At 38.0% G+C, this 18145-nt stretch overlaps 1 protein-coding gene across 2 annotated transcripts; it reads left to right on the top strand.

The window, feature by feature from the left end:
* The first annotated feature begins 37 nt into the window (after positions 1-37).
* LOC111003642 (zwei Ig domain protein zig-8) lies at positions 38-6559 on the top strand. Of its 2 annotated transcripts, XM_022274271.2 has the most exons (7): positions 43-273; positions 2050-2120; positions 4867-4982; positions 5520-5742; positions 5821-6020; positions 6106-6292; positions 6371-6559. In XM_022274271.2, exons 2-7 carry the CDS (start codon positions 2072-2074, stop codon positions 6484-6486), a joined length of 891 nt encoding a protein of 296 aa, XP_022129963.2. In that variant the 5' UTR covers positions 43-273; positions 2050-2071; the 3' UTR covers positions 6487-6559. The 2 variants fall into 2 exon arrangements, with proteins under 2 accessions (XP_045484377.1, XP_022129963.2); XM_045628421.1 differs by lacking the exon at positions 6371-6559 and having other exon boundaries at positions 38-273; positions 6101-6228.
* Positions 6560-18145: the final 11586 nt, after the last annotated feature.

Genomic DNA, 18145 nt, shown 5'->3' with positions numbered 1-18145 from the left:
AACAATGCGCCGGATTCCCTGTTTCGCTCGGGCCCGGAGTTAGGGAATACGGCGTGGCGTCAGTATTCAGTACTCAGTCGTGAGAGTTGCTTTGCTTCGGACGTGTGCTGCTCACTGAAGCGTAGTGGTATTCATACTTCGCTCATGTTAACTTCCATCAAGCGTGAATTTCAGAGTTTAAAATTGATGTCTCCGTGTAATTCACGAGGTTATTATGTTGCTCTAAGTGTCAACTTTACGCCATTGAATTAACATTAGTTCATAACATGTAAGGTAAGTGTTTTTAGCTAAATCATTCACCAAGTTATTTAGTCAGAAACGCTATTTAGTATATTGAACTGTTCCAATCATTAATTTAAGTACCTACAGGTAATAAAGTCACTTTTGAACGTGTTACTAGAATATCGTGTGATATGTGCTACGGAGGTTGTTTTCGTTTACTTCACACTTTTCGCACACAATTAAATATTATTTATAATTAAATATATTAACAATAAACTTCAACAAGTTGGGGCAATCGGCGGCCTTAGAGACTAAGAGATCTCTTCCAGGCAACCCTGATACTTCTTAATATATAAAGTAGCGTCCAATAACACCAGATGCCGAGCGGTGGCATTGAACTAGATTACACTGGCGGGAGGCATCAGCTCAGTCGTGGTCTCTTGCTTTCTTTACTTACATGCGTATCAGCAGTTTTAGAGCTTTAGTAGTCTATGTCTATGTCTAGTTCAGGACTGTCACACTAAGCGAGGGCCATGGCGTATTTAATTTTTTCGCATGCAGATTGTTTTTATTTGGTCATAATTCATGGGATATAATAAATATGTGTAAAAAGTAATTTATATTTGTAAAGCTATATTAAGCTAGATCGTATACTTATTGTTCTTTTACACATACACAGCCACATCGAACTTTTTTTTTCGGCAAATTCTACGGAAAAATAGGAAAAGTAGTTACGCGCTTTAACTTTGATTGCCTCGCTTCGTAACAATGACGCAAGACGTGCGGCCTGATAATACTTTACCTCCAATGATACCACCACTATGCTTGTGGTATCTTATAATTTAAGAATTTTGATATTTGGCTCACGCATGTCGAATTTTAATAATTTAAACATAATGTAGACTAGAATAAGAAGTCATTTATTTGCATACGAAACAAAACAATTACATAGCAAGGTACGAAAGTGTGGCCTAGTTTGTACCGGCGGCGCGGCGTTACTTACTTTCAATTGTCCCTACTATTTTTTTTTACATTATCATATTCTATAGCCTCTGTTAGATATAATATAGGAATGGTGAAATTTATTTAAAATCGATCTGGTAGTTTTAGCTTATACAATAGGAAACAACCAAGTTTTTTCCTCTTTATAATATTACCTAGTGCGGATTCAATTGTACATATTTTATGAACGTCATTTTAAAAATCAAATTTTGAAAGTGAAAGGCAATTCCGTATTGCCTACCTAGTGCTTGGCGAAGGAGATTTCAAAGATTTATTGCATAAACAATGTTACGAGTTTGAGAGCATGTACTTCGGTAAGTACTGTAGTCACTAAACTGAACCGTATAACGATGAAAGCTGTTGGGAAATCGTGATTTTCGTCCTAACTTTTGTCTAAATTTAGTTTATCGTTGTTATTCAATTCAAATAGAATTAAGTAAATATGTACTGAATTTAAAATTGTCAGAAGCGTAGTTATAGGATCTTGACAATATAATTGCAATTAATGAAGTTTGATTATCTTGTATTAACTTACAAATTACAGTAAGTGGGCTTTCACACATGATGAATTGTGTATGTCAAAATTCTACAAGTGGTGGTCGCCACATTATCAACACCTCGCACCACGTGACTTAATAAACATGTGGGGTCGATGCTGCTGATAACGTCGACGACTTCCCACAACTAGAGAGTATTAAATAATGTTCAAAGATAAATATACAGTTATCTTTATGACTGGACTGGTGCTGAGTTTCTGGAGGCGCATAGCCTTAATAACCAATGTAGCAAAACGTATACGGGTAATAATAGGTCTTTCCTTTGCAGGTGATCAGCTCTCCGGACTGCGATGTTGCTGTGGATAGCGCTGCTATTGGCCGCGTTGTCGCAGCCTGCCGGTTAGTGCTTTCTATTTACTTTTTTATGATTGCATACTTTCATGCTAAGAGTATCCAACTATACACGAAATATATAAGTATACTTACACGAAACAGATTTTGTAGTTAAAAGGGATTTTTATCTTTTAAAATGATCTTAATGTTAAGCGATGTTGTTTTCCTTCTCACCACCTTCCTTCTCGGGTCGGAGCCTCTATCGTAAGGTTTTAAAGATCGTAAGATATATAGGGGTATATCTTCTATTGAACTCATAGAAAAGCTACAATGATGGATGTGAGTCCCGCGGATGTCACGTGTTGCCGCTATTTATGTGCGCATGGCTAGTGGCGAGCGTCAACCTCGCGGTCCACATTACGAATAATATTATCTTGAAATCTCTATGCGTTGAAAGTTTGCAAATATTTGCTGGCGCCAGAGAAATACTGCTAATGATTTCATCATATTGTAAACGAGACTCAGGCCCAAAACGTCGGTCGAGCCCAGAGTCTGAGGTATCAGGTAGTGAAACATGCACCTTCCGCCTTCGTTCTAACTCAATTATTGACAAAGTAGAGCACTTTTCAATCGTCTTATATAAATAGGCACTGTGCGTGGAGAGAGATGCCAACAAACACTTTACAATTATATTATACTCGATACTATGAGTGCCGTCAAGCCAATTACTCGTTATAGCTATGTTAGTATAGTATTATTATAAGCACTCGATAAGCATTCCACAAAGAGATAAATCCGTTATATGTTTTTCGTATTACAACGACCAAAGACCATCGTGTGATCGTGATTTCAGCTGCAGGAAGTAAATTTGAATTTAACTTTCGTTTCAAGTTTCAATTCTTTTAATTTTGTTAAGTAAAACCGTTTTGGTTTTATGTTAATTTTGGAAAATAAAAATTTTCCTTTCATTTTCACAGAAGATGAAAGGAAAAAAAAATGATTGAATTGTATTGTTATTAGTCCCTAGTCATGTCGTATACAAAACAATACAATAACAAACTCACAATTTACTAAACATCTTCTATTTGTACTCAGTATAAACCTTTGCTAACAAATTTGGTAGCCGTCATTAGTGCATATTATGTTTCAAATTGTTCGCAAAATAGCGATAATGCCGTAACCCCCCGATCAAATCAAATCAAATCAAACTTGAACTCTATACTATTACACTCTAACTATACACTTATGAACTCAATCGATCAATTTGTCATTTCTGAATATCGTGTGCTTATATCTTAAAATAAATTTATTTTGAAGGGGCGGGTGTGACATTTTAGTGAAGAGAGTCAAAACGTACTAAACGTATCAAGAAGGTTAATTTCTATTCTGGTCGAGACACGTGCCGCTACGATCGAGTGTAAGGGTCGGGGGCGAGGGGGGACGGCATTCACGGCGAGCTTCCGTTCGATTTCATCGCAAAAATAGATATATCCGCCCAAATGAAATCATTTGGCACGCGAGTGGGGAATGTCATTATAAGTGAAGAAATATTTTTATTGCGGACCGCGAAGTGTAGTTCCTGAGCGGGTGAGTCAGCACCAGATGGTCGCTTCATCCGGCGATCCGACCGATAAATACCGCCGCCTCTTACAAGAGCTCGCCGTTTGCATCGATTTGTCACCAGTCCATCTCTTAGGCTAAAACACCGTTTAGTACCTCGTCGACTCGTCGCGGCTTTAATGCACGGCGTCAAGAGTAAACAAACGCCGCGCGGCGAATTACGATTGACGCTTTGATTGATGTGCGCTTTGTTCGCGTCTCCATCTCCACACGATGTCATCATCGCTTTTCGGTGTATGGATTGTGGATACTACAATATTCAACGAGTAACAAGCTGCATTTAATTTGCCCAAGAGTGCAACTTGCCCTAGTTGTTTTCTTTAGTGCAGTGTATATTAAGCTCGTCACGAAAGTAGATATGCACAAATATTAATCATGGGCTATAACTTTTTGCTCATAGTAAATAATCAAGTGTGCGTGCGGCGCCACGGTAGAGGGTAAACAATTTTAATGGATTCCTTTAATCTTTTTAGAGCTTCTGGAAGCAAAGTTGTTTACATCACCACAGGCCGGGCCTTTCGTAGTCTACGAACAAGTTGACGTGACCTTCACTCGTTTCATAGTTTTTTCTTAGAAGTTAACTGTTTCATTTCAGAGATTGGTTAGTTTTATTACTACATCTAATTGTGTCCCTTTTATTAGTTTACTAAGCCAATGCCGTATAATCTTACTGAATAGACCCCTAATAGTAACGACCAATCACATACTTATTCGTTTTGTTAGTTAAGATTATTTAAACGAAAGCAGCGTTTAATAAAATTTGCATAACAATAAAGTATTATGAATAATATGACGAGCACAAACAAACGAAAGGGCGAAATTCCACGCCTGACTCAACCAGTTTTGAAATTTAGGGTTTACATTTCACCAACAATTTAAAAGTTTTAGCAACCCAAGACCCGTATCAAAGCTCTTGTTACATCGGATGCTGCGGGTGGTGACTCAAGAGAGCTGCTATTGATTTACATGAACTGACGACCCACGATGTCTAACAGTTAAGACTCATGCGTACAGGCGCGTGTCGTAATTGTTAAATCTATTGCAATGTGTAAAAACATAATGAGTGGCGTTCTAGAAGAACCTACAGATCGTTTGTTAGATTTACATCCAGTAACATAGGAAAAGGTACCTATTTTCCAATTCCGTTTGACACCAGATAGTTTTGTTTTATAATGCAGGGCTTAAATTACAGACGGCGGCGCCAGATCGGGGCCGGCTTTCGACGGCACGCAGCAGACGACGGTTATCGCGCGCGCCGGTGGTAGCGTGGAACTACACTGTCGCGTACTGCGGCTCGCTGATCGCGCTGTAAGTGCGATAGTGTGTAAAAACCTGATCTAAAAGTTATATATATATAGGTATTATAAAATTCTTCAACTTTTCTTTCATATCTCTCTCATCGTTGAGGCAGCATTTGTAAAAATGATTGGGCTCGACCGTTTCTTCTCCCACTTAAAACTATATTTTTCGGATAATATGTATGTATAGTGGTTTACTTCTGGTAAAATTATTTTAAAAATCAATTCAGCGGTTCCAAATATGACCCCCTACAATCTCAAATAACAATAATTAACATGCTTACCAGTTTCCTACTTTTTTGTTATTGCTGATTTACAAAAACCTGGAACTTCTTCCTTCCTTCTCCTGCTTAGGTCGGATTTCTCACAGACAGATCTGTGTCAGTCAGTAAATTTTTGCCGCAATGGAGTAAATTATTGCCTGTAAGTGGCTCTGATTTACCTAACTTATTTTTTCAGCTTTTTCCCTTCCATCGTAGATAGTCTGGAGTGCTAAAGTAAAGTAAAGAGTTTACTTTAGCACTCCAGACTCCTTAAATAATCGTAGGTTTCGTGGGTTCGCTCGAGTGATCTACAGATCCTTACGCACGCCGGAGCCGTTTTTACGGCCGATACTCGCGTCTCCTGCGCTGCAGCCTCTCAAGAAGACCCACGCGGCACCGTCCACTCGCTACGGATAGAGGCGCTCCGAGCCAGCGATTCTGGCCGTTACGAGTGTCAAATTAACACTGAGCCTAAAATGAGTCTCTTCTTCAACCTTACTGTAATCGGTTTGTGTCACCTGCTTTTATATTATATCATTAGAGGAATCATCTGAAAGGTGAAAGTGAGACGTTCCTATGTTGCAGAGTGGGACCTGCCAGTGGTGGCCGTGTCGGTGCTGAGCGGCTCAGTGCGGCGGGCGGAGTTGGGCGGCACGGCGATACTATCGTGTGAGGCACGCTACGAGCCTTCCGCCGCACTGGCCGCGTTGCCTGCCGCCGCTCTCGCTGCCCTACCGCCGCTAACGTTGCATTGGGAGCATAACGGCGAAGCTCTCAATCCACAGGTAATGCAAACAAACAAATTGTTCCAGTGTTTTAGCTTCATTGAGTATATTTATTTTTTTATAATAATTTACCAATTGAGTGCAGAGTGCGCGAGGCGGCATCTCACTAGAGACAGAACGATGGGAGACACGCCTAGAGTCACGGCTGACTCTGGCGGCGTTAGTGGCGAAGGATGCGGGTCGCTACGAGTGCGCTGCACCCGCCGACGGCGCGACAATCTTGCTACGGCTCTATCGTCGGGAGGGGGACGATCGAGACGATGATATTATAGGTATTTTCCTTATTTATAGTATAATAATGCAGTATCATTATAATAGGACGAATGCAAACATTTGGCTAAATGTTACAGACGGTGAGATGGAGATGCAGCGAGATGAACCCGAGCCACGCCTCAGTTCCGCTCCGTCGCTCACCGCGTTTCTGAAACTCCTCACAATAGGCACATTTATTGCCTTCGGTTCATGACGAATATTTGTGATAATGTTGTTTGTAAATATTGTACATATCTACGATGGAAATAATACATGTATGAATGAAACATATTTTTCTTTTAATTGAGATGGTTGATACCATTTCTAAAACCACATAAATGAAAAAAAAACTCTCGTTGCTTAACACTGAGGTGAATCTGAAATGAACTAAAGCAGTGGTATGAAAGGTCTTTTTAACTTTATATGTGAGAGACGGCAGCTGCATTTGATCAATGTAGTGTTAAAATTGACATCAAGATTATTATGAATTATGAGAGGGTGAAGCTAAGAATCCTATCTATGGGTTTGCAAGCTGCCATAGCTCCACTATATATACCATAAATCGTTAATTTATCTATATTAGACTTTGTTACCATTGTTATTTTGTTAACGCGTGAATCGCGTCAGTTATGTCAGCGCTCGGGCAATGTTCAATAAAAGTATACTTAGAAAATACTACCGATCAGTACCTATTTTGCTCCTGAAAAGTCAGTAAAACTAGTTCATAAGATCATGCGATCTGTAAGAAAAATAATGGTATCAGCAATCCGCAATCCGCAATCCGCATTTTATTCTTCAAATAGCGAGCTCAAAATAGTAAAGGAACGCTAAAATCGGCTCAGAGCTATTCGTGGACGGACGCGTGCCTACTCCCGGTACGAACGCATACTACTAGTGAAACCATCTTAATCAATTTATATCCATAGTTTTACTTCCTCAATACTAATTTTAATTTCTGTAAAACTAATTCACATAGTATAGTACTTCTTCAATAAACATTAAAGCAGAACTTTATTTATCATTATTTTACTAATGACGTACGTACGTGATAATGACCATGAATATATGAGACTACAGAGAGTTGCACTTCAATGAATATACTTTAAATCATAAAATTAGAAACAAATTATTTTCAGAAGTGGTAAGTGGCGCGATCTCGTAAAGCTCATACAAAACAAGCAAATCACAACCGCGAAGAGGTTCGACTTTGTGTGTTTTGCTTTGCTAGTATAACCCAATAATCAGAGGTGGCGCTTATATATGAAATAAATTAGCAACGGTAATTATTCGACAACTAAATCCCGCCTGGCTGGCTGAGCGGCACCTGGCCGCGAATGCTGCCAAGACCCAGGCTTTGGCTGGCGACAGCTCCCGCCACCGCTCCAGCTACAAGGGGTCGAGGTCCAGTGGTGCCCCAAAGCAACCTTAATAGGCGTCACACTAGGCCAAGGCCTCACAATGCGCCACCACACCGCTGCAGCGACGGGCCGCGCAAAGGTGGATGCCGCCAGACTACGCCCGGTGCTGCAGTCATCGCTGCCAACAAAGCGCAAACTGGCGCTTTAAAAACTATACATCCGACCTCACCTTACGTACGTGGCGCGATACGTAAGGAATTCCACTATCTAACGAGACCTCAAACAGGAGAGCCCTGATGTCTTCATCAGCGCGCTGGCGAGACGCATGTTTGAGCGTGCGGACGCCTCCGGCTTCCAGCACCTCCAGAATCTCACCCCGCTCCACACCAGGCCTCCCGTCCACCGCCGAGCCTTCCCGCGCGAGCTAGTGCGCGCGGAGGACTCAGATACCTAAGGAAGTTGCTACTCACTCTTCACCCCCACTAACACACAACAACAAGTGCTGCGTAAGCGAAGACGCTCCACAGCACTTACAAGGCCCAGGGCCGCTCCAGGCCCGCCCCAACGACCGCCCTTGAGTTGACCGCGTTGAGCGGGGCGCGAAACTGATACCCCTCGCAAGCCCACGGGCGTAACGGGGCTCTCGGCGCCACCCACGGGTGCAGCGCGGAAGACAGCAGAGACACTCGACAACTTAAACATACTATGAACTTTCTTAAAATATCCATCCAATTCTGATATTAATCACAATACTTAATAGCTATGTTTTATTATATATAATTATTTAATAAAAAAAAAACATATATTTTAAAGTTTCATAGAAGACTTACATCTTTAAACGATTTCGTAAAATTTTTATAGAAGCTATCATAGTGTTTACAAAATTTAAATTAAATAATTATAGTTTTACAAATCGTTTCACTTATAAATAAGACGGGTTACACAAATACCTACCTAAATCGAAGTTATTTATTTCTTTATTTCAGACATACACACACAAGTTAATTCTTGATTTAAACCCCTTTGCAAAAGATATAACAAAACAACTTATAACACGAAAATAATAAGTAACTTAAATATAAAAATAAATTCCTTTACATCGTACAAATTCAGTTAACACAAGTTTTTAACTGTGGAATAAATTTATTGTGAAACGAAGAACAAATTTTCATACAACTTGAATGAACGAAATCTAAATACCGCTGAGATCACGTGGAAACATAAACGAGCAAATTTTTTCGACGTCATGGTATGGATAAGTTGTGGGTTGTCAATATGCTCACAATATAAAAATCAAACAAATAAATGGCCGACTATATTATCCATTTTCTTCTACTGGCAAAACAACCGGCTGGCGCAAACCAACATGAAATTCCTTAATTCTTTTATAGTCATTATTTTATGGTTTCTGTTATAATAACCTACGCAAAACACTGACGGACTTGGAGAAATTCATTTGAATACCTTATATTATAATAGTCCGTCGTTAACTTGTTATAGTTTGAGCGATTAGTGTGCTCTCTAATGTCGAGGTATCACCGAAACGCGTCACGTGTGCCTAATTAGCAGCTGCCTCTTTGTGGCAATAATTGAAGCAATCAGAACCTTAATACATTTCATTTGATCCTTCGAGATATGGCTAGCATAAGTCAAGCCCGGATGTTGAAGAAAACATTTCCTACAAAGATCGAGAACAATTTCATAATATTGTAAGATTCTTTTCATTTTTCTCGTATTTGCAACTGACTTTCAAGATATTGGGTGTGACCACAATATTTTCGTCTACACAGTCGTTGTGAACTTGTTTGTGGAAAGTTATTGTTAAGGTTACACCGTGACGATTGCTGTAAGCGTGCAGTGATTGTTGGGTTTCAAGAAAAGGTGCTAAAAATATTTTGAAGCATTGAGCAGCCGAAATACTTCGGACAATGTCATTTGGGTGAGGCTTATAAGTCATTTTTAATGCTTGATAATTTTAAACATAGCTTACGCATAGAAAATATAGTATTATGTATGTTGTTCGTCATTCCAATATCTAGGTAATGGGTCGAGACTATTGAGGCTTTTAATGAAATTTCTCATGACTATGATGAATGATTAACAATGCTCTTCCTAACGCAACCATCAATTATACAAGTAATTGTAGATGCACCCGATGGGCAGTCTGGTGGGCGACGTGGGCAGCGTGGGTAGCGACCCAACCCACCATGCCACCCATCGAGAAGATGCATCAACAGTGGTGGTTGAGCCAAACCACGATGTCGCCCCTCCTAGATGACGGCCAGCAAATTCCGGATCCACAGCAAGATACGCCCGATTTTCGCGCCGAAGAGCCTCTCTGGGTAGCGTATAAGCTGCATATGCGCGAGAGAAATCGTCCTTACCGTTTATCGCCGCACCGCAAGAAGGTTGGCGCACTTCCATCTTGGGTAATCTTGATGTCGACTAATGTTTAATTCTCTCTTAGTTTTCTTCTTAGTCAATAAGTAAAAGCTTTTGTTTAAGGATTATGCAGACAACATGGGTTGCACATGCTGCACAGTATACAAGCGCTTGACGCCGCTGGCCACGTGCGCCGTGATCACGACGCGCCATTTCTTGACGACGGCTTCTTCCGTGGAGCTTGTGCTTCGTGGCCACCGGGGCCAGCGTTCGCTCGAAAATGTACTAGGCGTGTGGTACGACCATAACATGTATGTTCAAAACAGCTCCTTCTACATGTCAATCGCGCGTGTTCACTACCACCCAGAGGTGAGTACACTGATGCCTTTCAAGAAATTGTAATTGTAATGACATAAATCATACCATGTAAAATTTTAACATCTAAGTCTACCATTTTTATTTTTGCCAACACATACAGTTTCAGCGTCCAGAGAATGTGAACCGGTCTCACCCGCTACCGGTGACGTTTGACCTTGCGGTGCTGGCGTCTACCTATAATGTGTACGGGTGGTACCTATGGAAGAGCAGCACGCGAATTTGCCCGCGTGCATCGTCGAGCTGGACACAGCAGGCATCACCTACACCTATTCGAGGACACCCGCGACGCGAGATTCAATACTGCGTGGGTTACCAGTTCATGTGGTCCTACAACCGCGTGCCCACTCCTTTTCACAAATACTTTGTCCGTACTGAAGAATACGGACCGTGTGCGAAAAAGGAATGGGGCTGGTTCATCTGCATCGAGGGCCACCAGTGGGCAAAGCACGGTATGGATTCCGGTAGTACGCTTTTTCGCACTCACGATGGCTATGACAAGCGTTACGACGGGCTGGTGGGCATGCTCGCAGTATCCATGCGGCTCCGAGAGCCCACCATCAACCTTTACTATACAGTACTGGACTGCCACTTCGTATTAGACTTTCTATACCTAGCCTACATGGGCCGGTTACCCTACGAGTTCCTAGACTACCGCTTCGAGGATACTCAGTGGGGCGCGCCTCGTCCGCACCCCTGGGCTTGGATACGCCATGACTATACTTTGGGGGAGCAGCACCTATACGAAATGCCCTGGTGGTGAATAGGATTTGTATCATTTAAAATTAGTTAAACTGAGACAGATTTGTACGTATTGCAGTCTTTATCTGACTATGAACCCAGGGTTGCAATGTTGCAAATGATTTAGGCAACTAAATCATTCGATATCCTTTTGATATAAGATATAATTATATTTTAATAAAAAAATATTTTGTCAAAATCACACACATTATTAATCATTTTTATTCATTCAATAAAAATGATTATGAGGATTTATTAAATGTTATTTAAATATTTTATTTTTACCATATCGAAAACGCCTTTTAAAATGGACTGTTTTCGCGTTTCATAGTCACTGAGTCATAATGGTAAAGCTACGTCTCATGTATTGTTATGAATCGAGCAAAAAACGGTCAAGATATTAATGTGACAAATCCAAACACGAAGTTTTACTACATAAGTATATATGTAATATTAGATATGAAACATGGGCTCTGTAATAAATAAATCAAGAAGAGATTAATTATTTATTTATACGTTCTAAAACAATGTGTATGCCTAAAAACAAACGACATGACATCACAAATTTAACACACATACATCAATTATATTAGAACATAAGAAACGTAATCTATCAAAGGAGAAAATTAAAACAAAGAAACAACAAAAAAATGAATAATGAAAACTAAAATTAATTATAAATAATATAAAAAAAAGATAAAACATAAAATAATAATAATAATAATAACCTAAACTAAATGAAAACTTAAACTCATTAAGAGCATGATAAACAAGGTTTTGGTAAACTGGCAGACTGTTGTTAATAAACACATCAATCTTCTTCTATTTTCTATTTTATATATATATATAATGAAAATGGTCTTCGTTTGAGGCTCAATCACGCCTAAACCACTGATCGTATCGACATGAAACTTTTTCCTAGATGGTTTATGGCTATTTATTTCTAACGTTCCTTCATTTTTTATTGCTGTTTTACTTTTATGAACATTTATCCCGCTAATTGCAAGCGTTTTCTCTTGATTCTTTTGTTTTCATGGATTTCAACGGAGTTTACTAAACTAATAATGTTCTTTTACATTCAGCTAAGAATCTACTTACAAACTTCCACGCATCCACCCACCAACTCCCACGCACCCCTGCACACCCACTCTCATTTTTTGATAAAAATAAAATGCCGTATCTATGATCGAGTATCACTTGAGAACGGCTGGACCGATTGGGTTAATTTTTTTTTATTGTCTTCAGAATTGTCAGGAGAATGTTTATATGTAAGAAAATTTTAAAAAAATCTGCTAAAACGTTAAAAATTTCGATGATAATCGAAGTATTCCAATTTCTATAGTTACTCATCACGAAATCTCGGGAACTATAGGACTTAGAAATGTTAAAGTTGGTAGGAATATTACTTTCGTTATGTAGAGGTCAACTAAAAACGGATTTTAAGAAATTCATCCCCCAAAGGGGATTGCGGGGGCGTTAACGTTTTTAAACTATAGCTCCTATAAATTCCAAATTTGGTAGGAATCTTCTGTAAGAGATGTAGAAATAGTTTATGAACGAATTTTACGGTAGCTCACCCCACAGGGGGTTGCGAGGGTGGTTTAACAATGAAAAATTTTATTTTTTAAGCCGTAGCTCCTACAGACTCCAAATTTAGCTAGAGTCGTCTATATGTGATGCAGAAATGATTTAAGAGCGGATTATACAACAAAAACCACCGCCGAAAAAGATTGCGGTAGTGGGTGTTAAAATGTGAAATTTCTATTTCCAAACTGTAACCTCTATAGACTTTAAATTTGGTAGTAATCTTTTATTTGTCATGCAGAAATCATCTCAAATAGGATTTTACGAAATTCTATTTCCAATAGGGATTGCGGGGGTGGGTGTGAGAATAATAAATTTATGTTTCCAAACTGTAACTTCTACAGACTCCAAATGATTATTTTTTTACTGTTTAAATAGAAAAGGTTAAAGTCAATTGTTTTTTATTTTTTATTAAATTAATTTCATTTCTTTTTATATAACCTAATTAATTTTATGATAAAACGTCAGTTCATAAGCGGTTGAGAAGTGAAATAAAAATGTCAGACAGAGAAAGTATTGAAAGTTTATGTTTGTGTGCTGACTATGTGTTTGGTTCTAAAAACTGGTCTCATGAGATAAATCTTATATATAAAATTCTCGTGTCGCGGTGTTTGTGGTTAAACTCCTACGAAACGGCTTTCCCGATTCTCATGAAATTTTGTGTGCATATTGGGTAGGTCTGAAAATCGAAATATTTTTCATCCCCCTAAATGTTAAGGGTTATCCACCCCGAAATTATTTTTTTCAATTTTAGATATTTTTTTATATTTTTTTATGATACAGCATTAGTAAATACATATAACCCTGAATTGTCAACCCTTTACAATCAACCCCCTATTTTAATTTGATTTCTTTGATTCTTTATTTTTGATATTTAGATAACTAGCAAGAATTGTAATTTAAAATATATTCTCTACATTAATAAATATTGATTTATTACCCTACATAGATCATTATTTTGAACACTTATAGTAGATAATTATTTTTATTGACCTAAAAAAATGTTTCTTATAAATAATATACATGGCAAAACAACGTTTGCCGGGTCAGCTAGTATTTTTATATACATAATATGATAGTAATCAAGTTGTAAAAGTCAGATAGCCGATAGGCTATCTCGCTCTTACAACTTGATTCAGTGAATACACTGGACCATTCAAAGAAGCAGAACAGACTTTTAGTTCGTGTAACTCAGAATTACAAACAGGATTACAAAGAAAGCAAACATTTGTAAGAAGATTAGTGTGAATTTTAAAGATATATATTTTATTCAAATAAACTAAATCAATGAAGTCACGTCGGAGTTAAAATGTATCATCTAACATGAAATTGTCCAAACAAGCCTCGTACGTTTGCAATACACAACGCAAGTGTAGACGATTGCAAAGCTTTCTTTTCTAAAATTAAGTGCATTTTAATGCGGTGACCAGATTACTGTAGCATACTCTAAAATACTAACCACAAGTCATTTGTAAAGAGTAAATCTACTTTGTACTTTAGTATAGGATGAAGAGGACCTTAACACAAAATCTAGCATTTTATTAGCCTTGTTGGCAACTGTTTGCCATTACTTATTGTTTTCTTTCCATCAAGAATAATCAGTACAGTATCAGTACTTATTGAACACCCCACGTATGAGTGCACCCACTATTTGTCAGTTACACTGTTTTCCTCTGGATTTTATCTCTAATAATTTGTGACTGCGTTTCAGTAATTTATTATGTTATTAAAATAAAATACGTACCAAAGTCCTAAATCGTTATTTTAAACTGAGTGTTAAATAAATAAATTTTAGGTTGTTTCACAAATAACGGACACAAACAAATTCTCCCGGCCTCGCTTTGTGCACTAAATAACAAACACTAACAGTTGATACAGGGGACGATATTTTTTCCTGATTGGGACTACACTTGGACAAGACGGGAGGCGGGAGGTTACGGCTGACGTCACTTCCTTTGTAATCTGTAAACAAAGAGAACACATTTATGATTATAATATTAATATTCAGACAGAGTAAGCTACATTTAAACGCATTTAGGTGTTAAGTAATGAGATTCTCCAGAGCAAGCTGGATGAAAGTTAATAGGCTCCTTAAAGCATTAATAGCTAATTTTTTTTAAAGAAAGGCATAGCGAACTCAGCCTTTAATGTCGCACATATCCGATAGCTACAACTGCTGACACGTTGTTATGCTGACGAGGCAATGTGGAGCCCATAAATGTCCAGATTGCTGCCCTGACTCACGCCTGACCTAGTGTAGTATGATTTGGACTGACATCCGTTGTACTCTACATACTGATTATTATCAAGACCCTTTATATAATTAGCAAAGTTGGAAAGTATCGATTACGATAATTTCCAACTTCGATAACAGTATGTCCACGACGTCAACCGCCTTTCTATAATCAAAGTATGCAGCATCTACCTGCAATCCGGCAGCCATAATAGGGGTTATAAAATTAATTGAATTGATATTTTTGTAATTGCGATTAAATACCTTCCAAGTGCAAATATTTAACGAATTGCATAATTCTAAAGTTGGGGATTGGAACTTAACCGATGACTGGCTCTCTGTAACTTTAATTAAACCAATTTCTACTGACATCCCTCTATAGATACCTTCGAAGATCAGCCTGTCCGACATCGGGCGAGGCTCGACCTCATTACTTAGACCTTACCTCGCAACGTTAACTTGGCTAGGTGTTAACTGTTGCGTCTCAAACAGATCTGAAATTGACTATAATAACACCAACTTTCACGTGAATATTGCTGCCCTCTGATTAAAGGCAAATCTGTTAGTTTATTATTATAACCTTCATAAGGTTAAAAAAAATTGTAAATACTCTATACTTGGAAATAAGTAATACCTTTATATTGAAAACAAATTTGCTGTCGTTCGTGGTTCTGGGTTGTCAATTAGCGCTTTCTCATTCAAAATAAATTGTACTTATCCGCTGGTGGATAAGTGATAAATAAGACGTTGTTAAGTGTAAGCTGTGCAGGAGATCCATATCAACGATTCGAATTATTGAGGTTAAGCGTATAAAACGAACATACATGTGTGTCGCACGGACATCTATCGGCACATTGGCTGATTTATATCGTAGATAAGCCGCGCACGGAATCTCCTTACGGCGAGAAACATATTCCATTTACACAAGACGCTGTCACAATCTTTAGACAACCCACCGCTATGCTATTTACAAGAATAAAAGTTCTTTAATACAAAACAAATACCAGGAATTACTTTTTTCTTCTAAAAATCGAAAAATTATAAAAAAATTGCTCTATTTCTATGTCTTTTAAGAATTCTATACCATTTTGAAACGTATAGAACAAGAGCCCGTGAGTGCCAGACCTTCGGATATAAATAAAAAAAAAACATTTGTGCAATTCACACATGGTAGAAGTGAAACCTTCAAAAACAAATATAAATTAATCATTTTCCACTATCTAAATGTGTGTGTTCTTTAAAAACAGTATATTTTAATTATACATTTTAATTTATAAGTTTAATATAAATCTTTAATTTGACAAAAACTAAAACAACGAAAGTTTGAAATTCGATCAAAAAAAAAGCGGCAGTAAATAGAGGCTGTATAATGCCTCCTATCTCATTTTCTCCCACGTTAAATCATATGATGAATTGATGTTTCTGTCTCTCTTTACCGCTGCATCCGGTTTGAAATCACGACGATTCGAAAGAAGTTTATCTATCTCATTTTCTCCCACGTTAAATCATATGAATTAATGTTTCTGTCTCTTTTTACTGTCGCTTTTTCGTTGCATCCGGTTTGAAATCACAACGATTCTAAAGAAGTTTCACTTCAAAAGCTGAAAATGTTTCTATGTGTGTCCCTAGTACAGGTAAGAATTATCCCCACCCATGAAGCCGAGCAGCAGTGGCTTTAACAGGTAACGGGTAACAGTATAAAGAACGATAATTTATTTTGAGGTTTCTATGTAAGTTTTGAAATTTAACTGTCATACTTGCTTCGACAGATGTTTCCATAAAAATAATACCTATATGGAAGTGAATTGAATGAAATAACTCGAAAATCATAAGTTACTATAATAATATAACGAAGAACCAGGTGACGGCTATTTTTGCAGTATTTACCTATAACACAGAATCCTTATGAAGGTTTACGTATTAATTACCTGAGTGGTTGCCTAGAAGAGATAGCTCGAAAACGAAAAAGAAGGCCGCCAGTCGCCCTTCTTTTCATGTAATTATGTTGATTTTTTATATATTGTAATGTAACGAAGTGTTAATAAATAAATTAATAATTATTCTATACTTAGGTAATACACGGAATAATCGTTGAAGAAGTCGCAAAAGAATTTGGTAAAATACAAGAGGGAGCTGGTTTAATATGAAAACATTATTAATTGAGGAATTATGACCTGCCTGATTAATAAAATGATATGAATATTAATGAAGTATTTCCGAACCAATTCGACTTAGGGCCCTTCAGGAAAAGAGCGAACAAATTCTTAAAAGGCCGGCAACGCACCCACTTAACATCAGGTGAGCCTCCTGCCCGTTTGCCCCCTGTGCTATACAAAAAAATATATATAGTTTGTGCAATTATTTGTACACTGTAACACCGAAATCTTCAAAGAATCAAAGCTGTTGATCTATAGAATGCTCTAAACTCGACATCTACAGCGAATTTATTGGCTCGTTATTTCGATGTCATGGTACGAATAAGCGATGCAGTTCAGTTGTAGGTTGTCAATAGGCTCGCAATAAGAGCTCGTAGTACTAATCACCTGCACTAATCACTAATCAAAGTGAATACATACAGGCCTTTATTTCAGAGACCTTGTGGACATTTTATTACGCTCCAGCCCAAGCCCAAGCCTTAATTAAAGTAATAATAATAAAGTAACAGAGTTATTAAATACATTTTCACTTGGTAGTAGTTTTGGCTTGTGAAAACTTGTAGTATGCATTGCCGGCCATTAAACACGTGGAACGCTATTTTCTCGGAGGCTCCGAAGTCTAATCAAGCTCAATCATTGTTATACAACGTTTGTTAACTCATTTTAACAAAAGGTTTACGGCATAGATACAATTTATATTAGCACTAAAACGTCGACTTATTAAAACTAAGCGAGAATTATTAAATATAACACACATTACACTGTATGTGTTTTGTTGGATAGTGAACATGAATTACAATAACTCCGCAGTGCTGTGGAGCTAATCGCAATCATCTCTGTGTCATAGCGAGTTGTTATAACTTATCGGAGTTTAGTACAACTCACAATGAGATTGGAAACTCCCCGTCGTGTGGTTCGAACTCGATTTCAGATCAGATCTGGGTTACACTATCCGCTATCTCAGCGCTTCACCGACGATATTAAAACCCGCTTCATGACTCAAGATCTGATTAAATACTTAAATCGTAAAACATTAATTTAATA

Source organism: Pieris rapae, chromosome 5, assembly GCF_905147795.1.
Source record: "Pieris rapae chromosome 5, ilPieRapa1.1, whole genome shotgun sequence".
In the NCBI taxonomy this organism is placed as follows: domain Eukaryota; kingdom Metazoa; phylum Arthropoda; class Insecta; order Lepidoptera; family Pieridae; genus Pieris; species Pieris rapae.
This window is presented reverse-complemented; position numbering and strand designations above follow the sequence as displayed.

Excerpts from the sequence above, each read along its gene's own strand:
- LOC111003642 (XM_022274271.2), top strand. The coding sequence starts at position 2,072 with ATGTTGCTGTGGATAGCGCTGCTATTGGCCGCGTTGTCGCAGCCTGCC. Across the intron at positions 4,983-5,519 it reads TGCGGCTCGCTGATCGCGCT|GTTTCGTGGGTTCGCTCGAG; the intron begins GTAAGTGCGATA and ends AAATAATCGTAG. Across the intron at positions 5,743-5,820 it reads CTTCAACCTTACTGTAATCG|AGTGGGACCTGCCAGTGGTG; the intron begins GTTTGTGTCACC and ends CCTATGTTGCAG.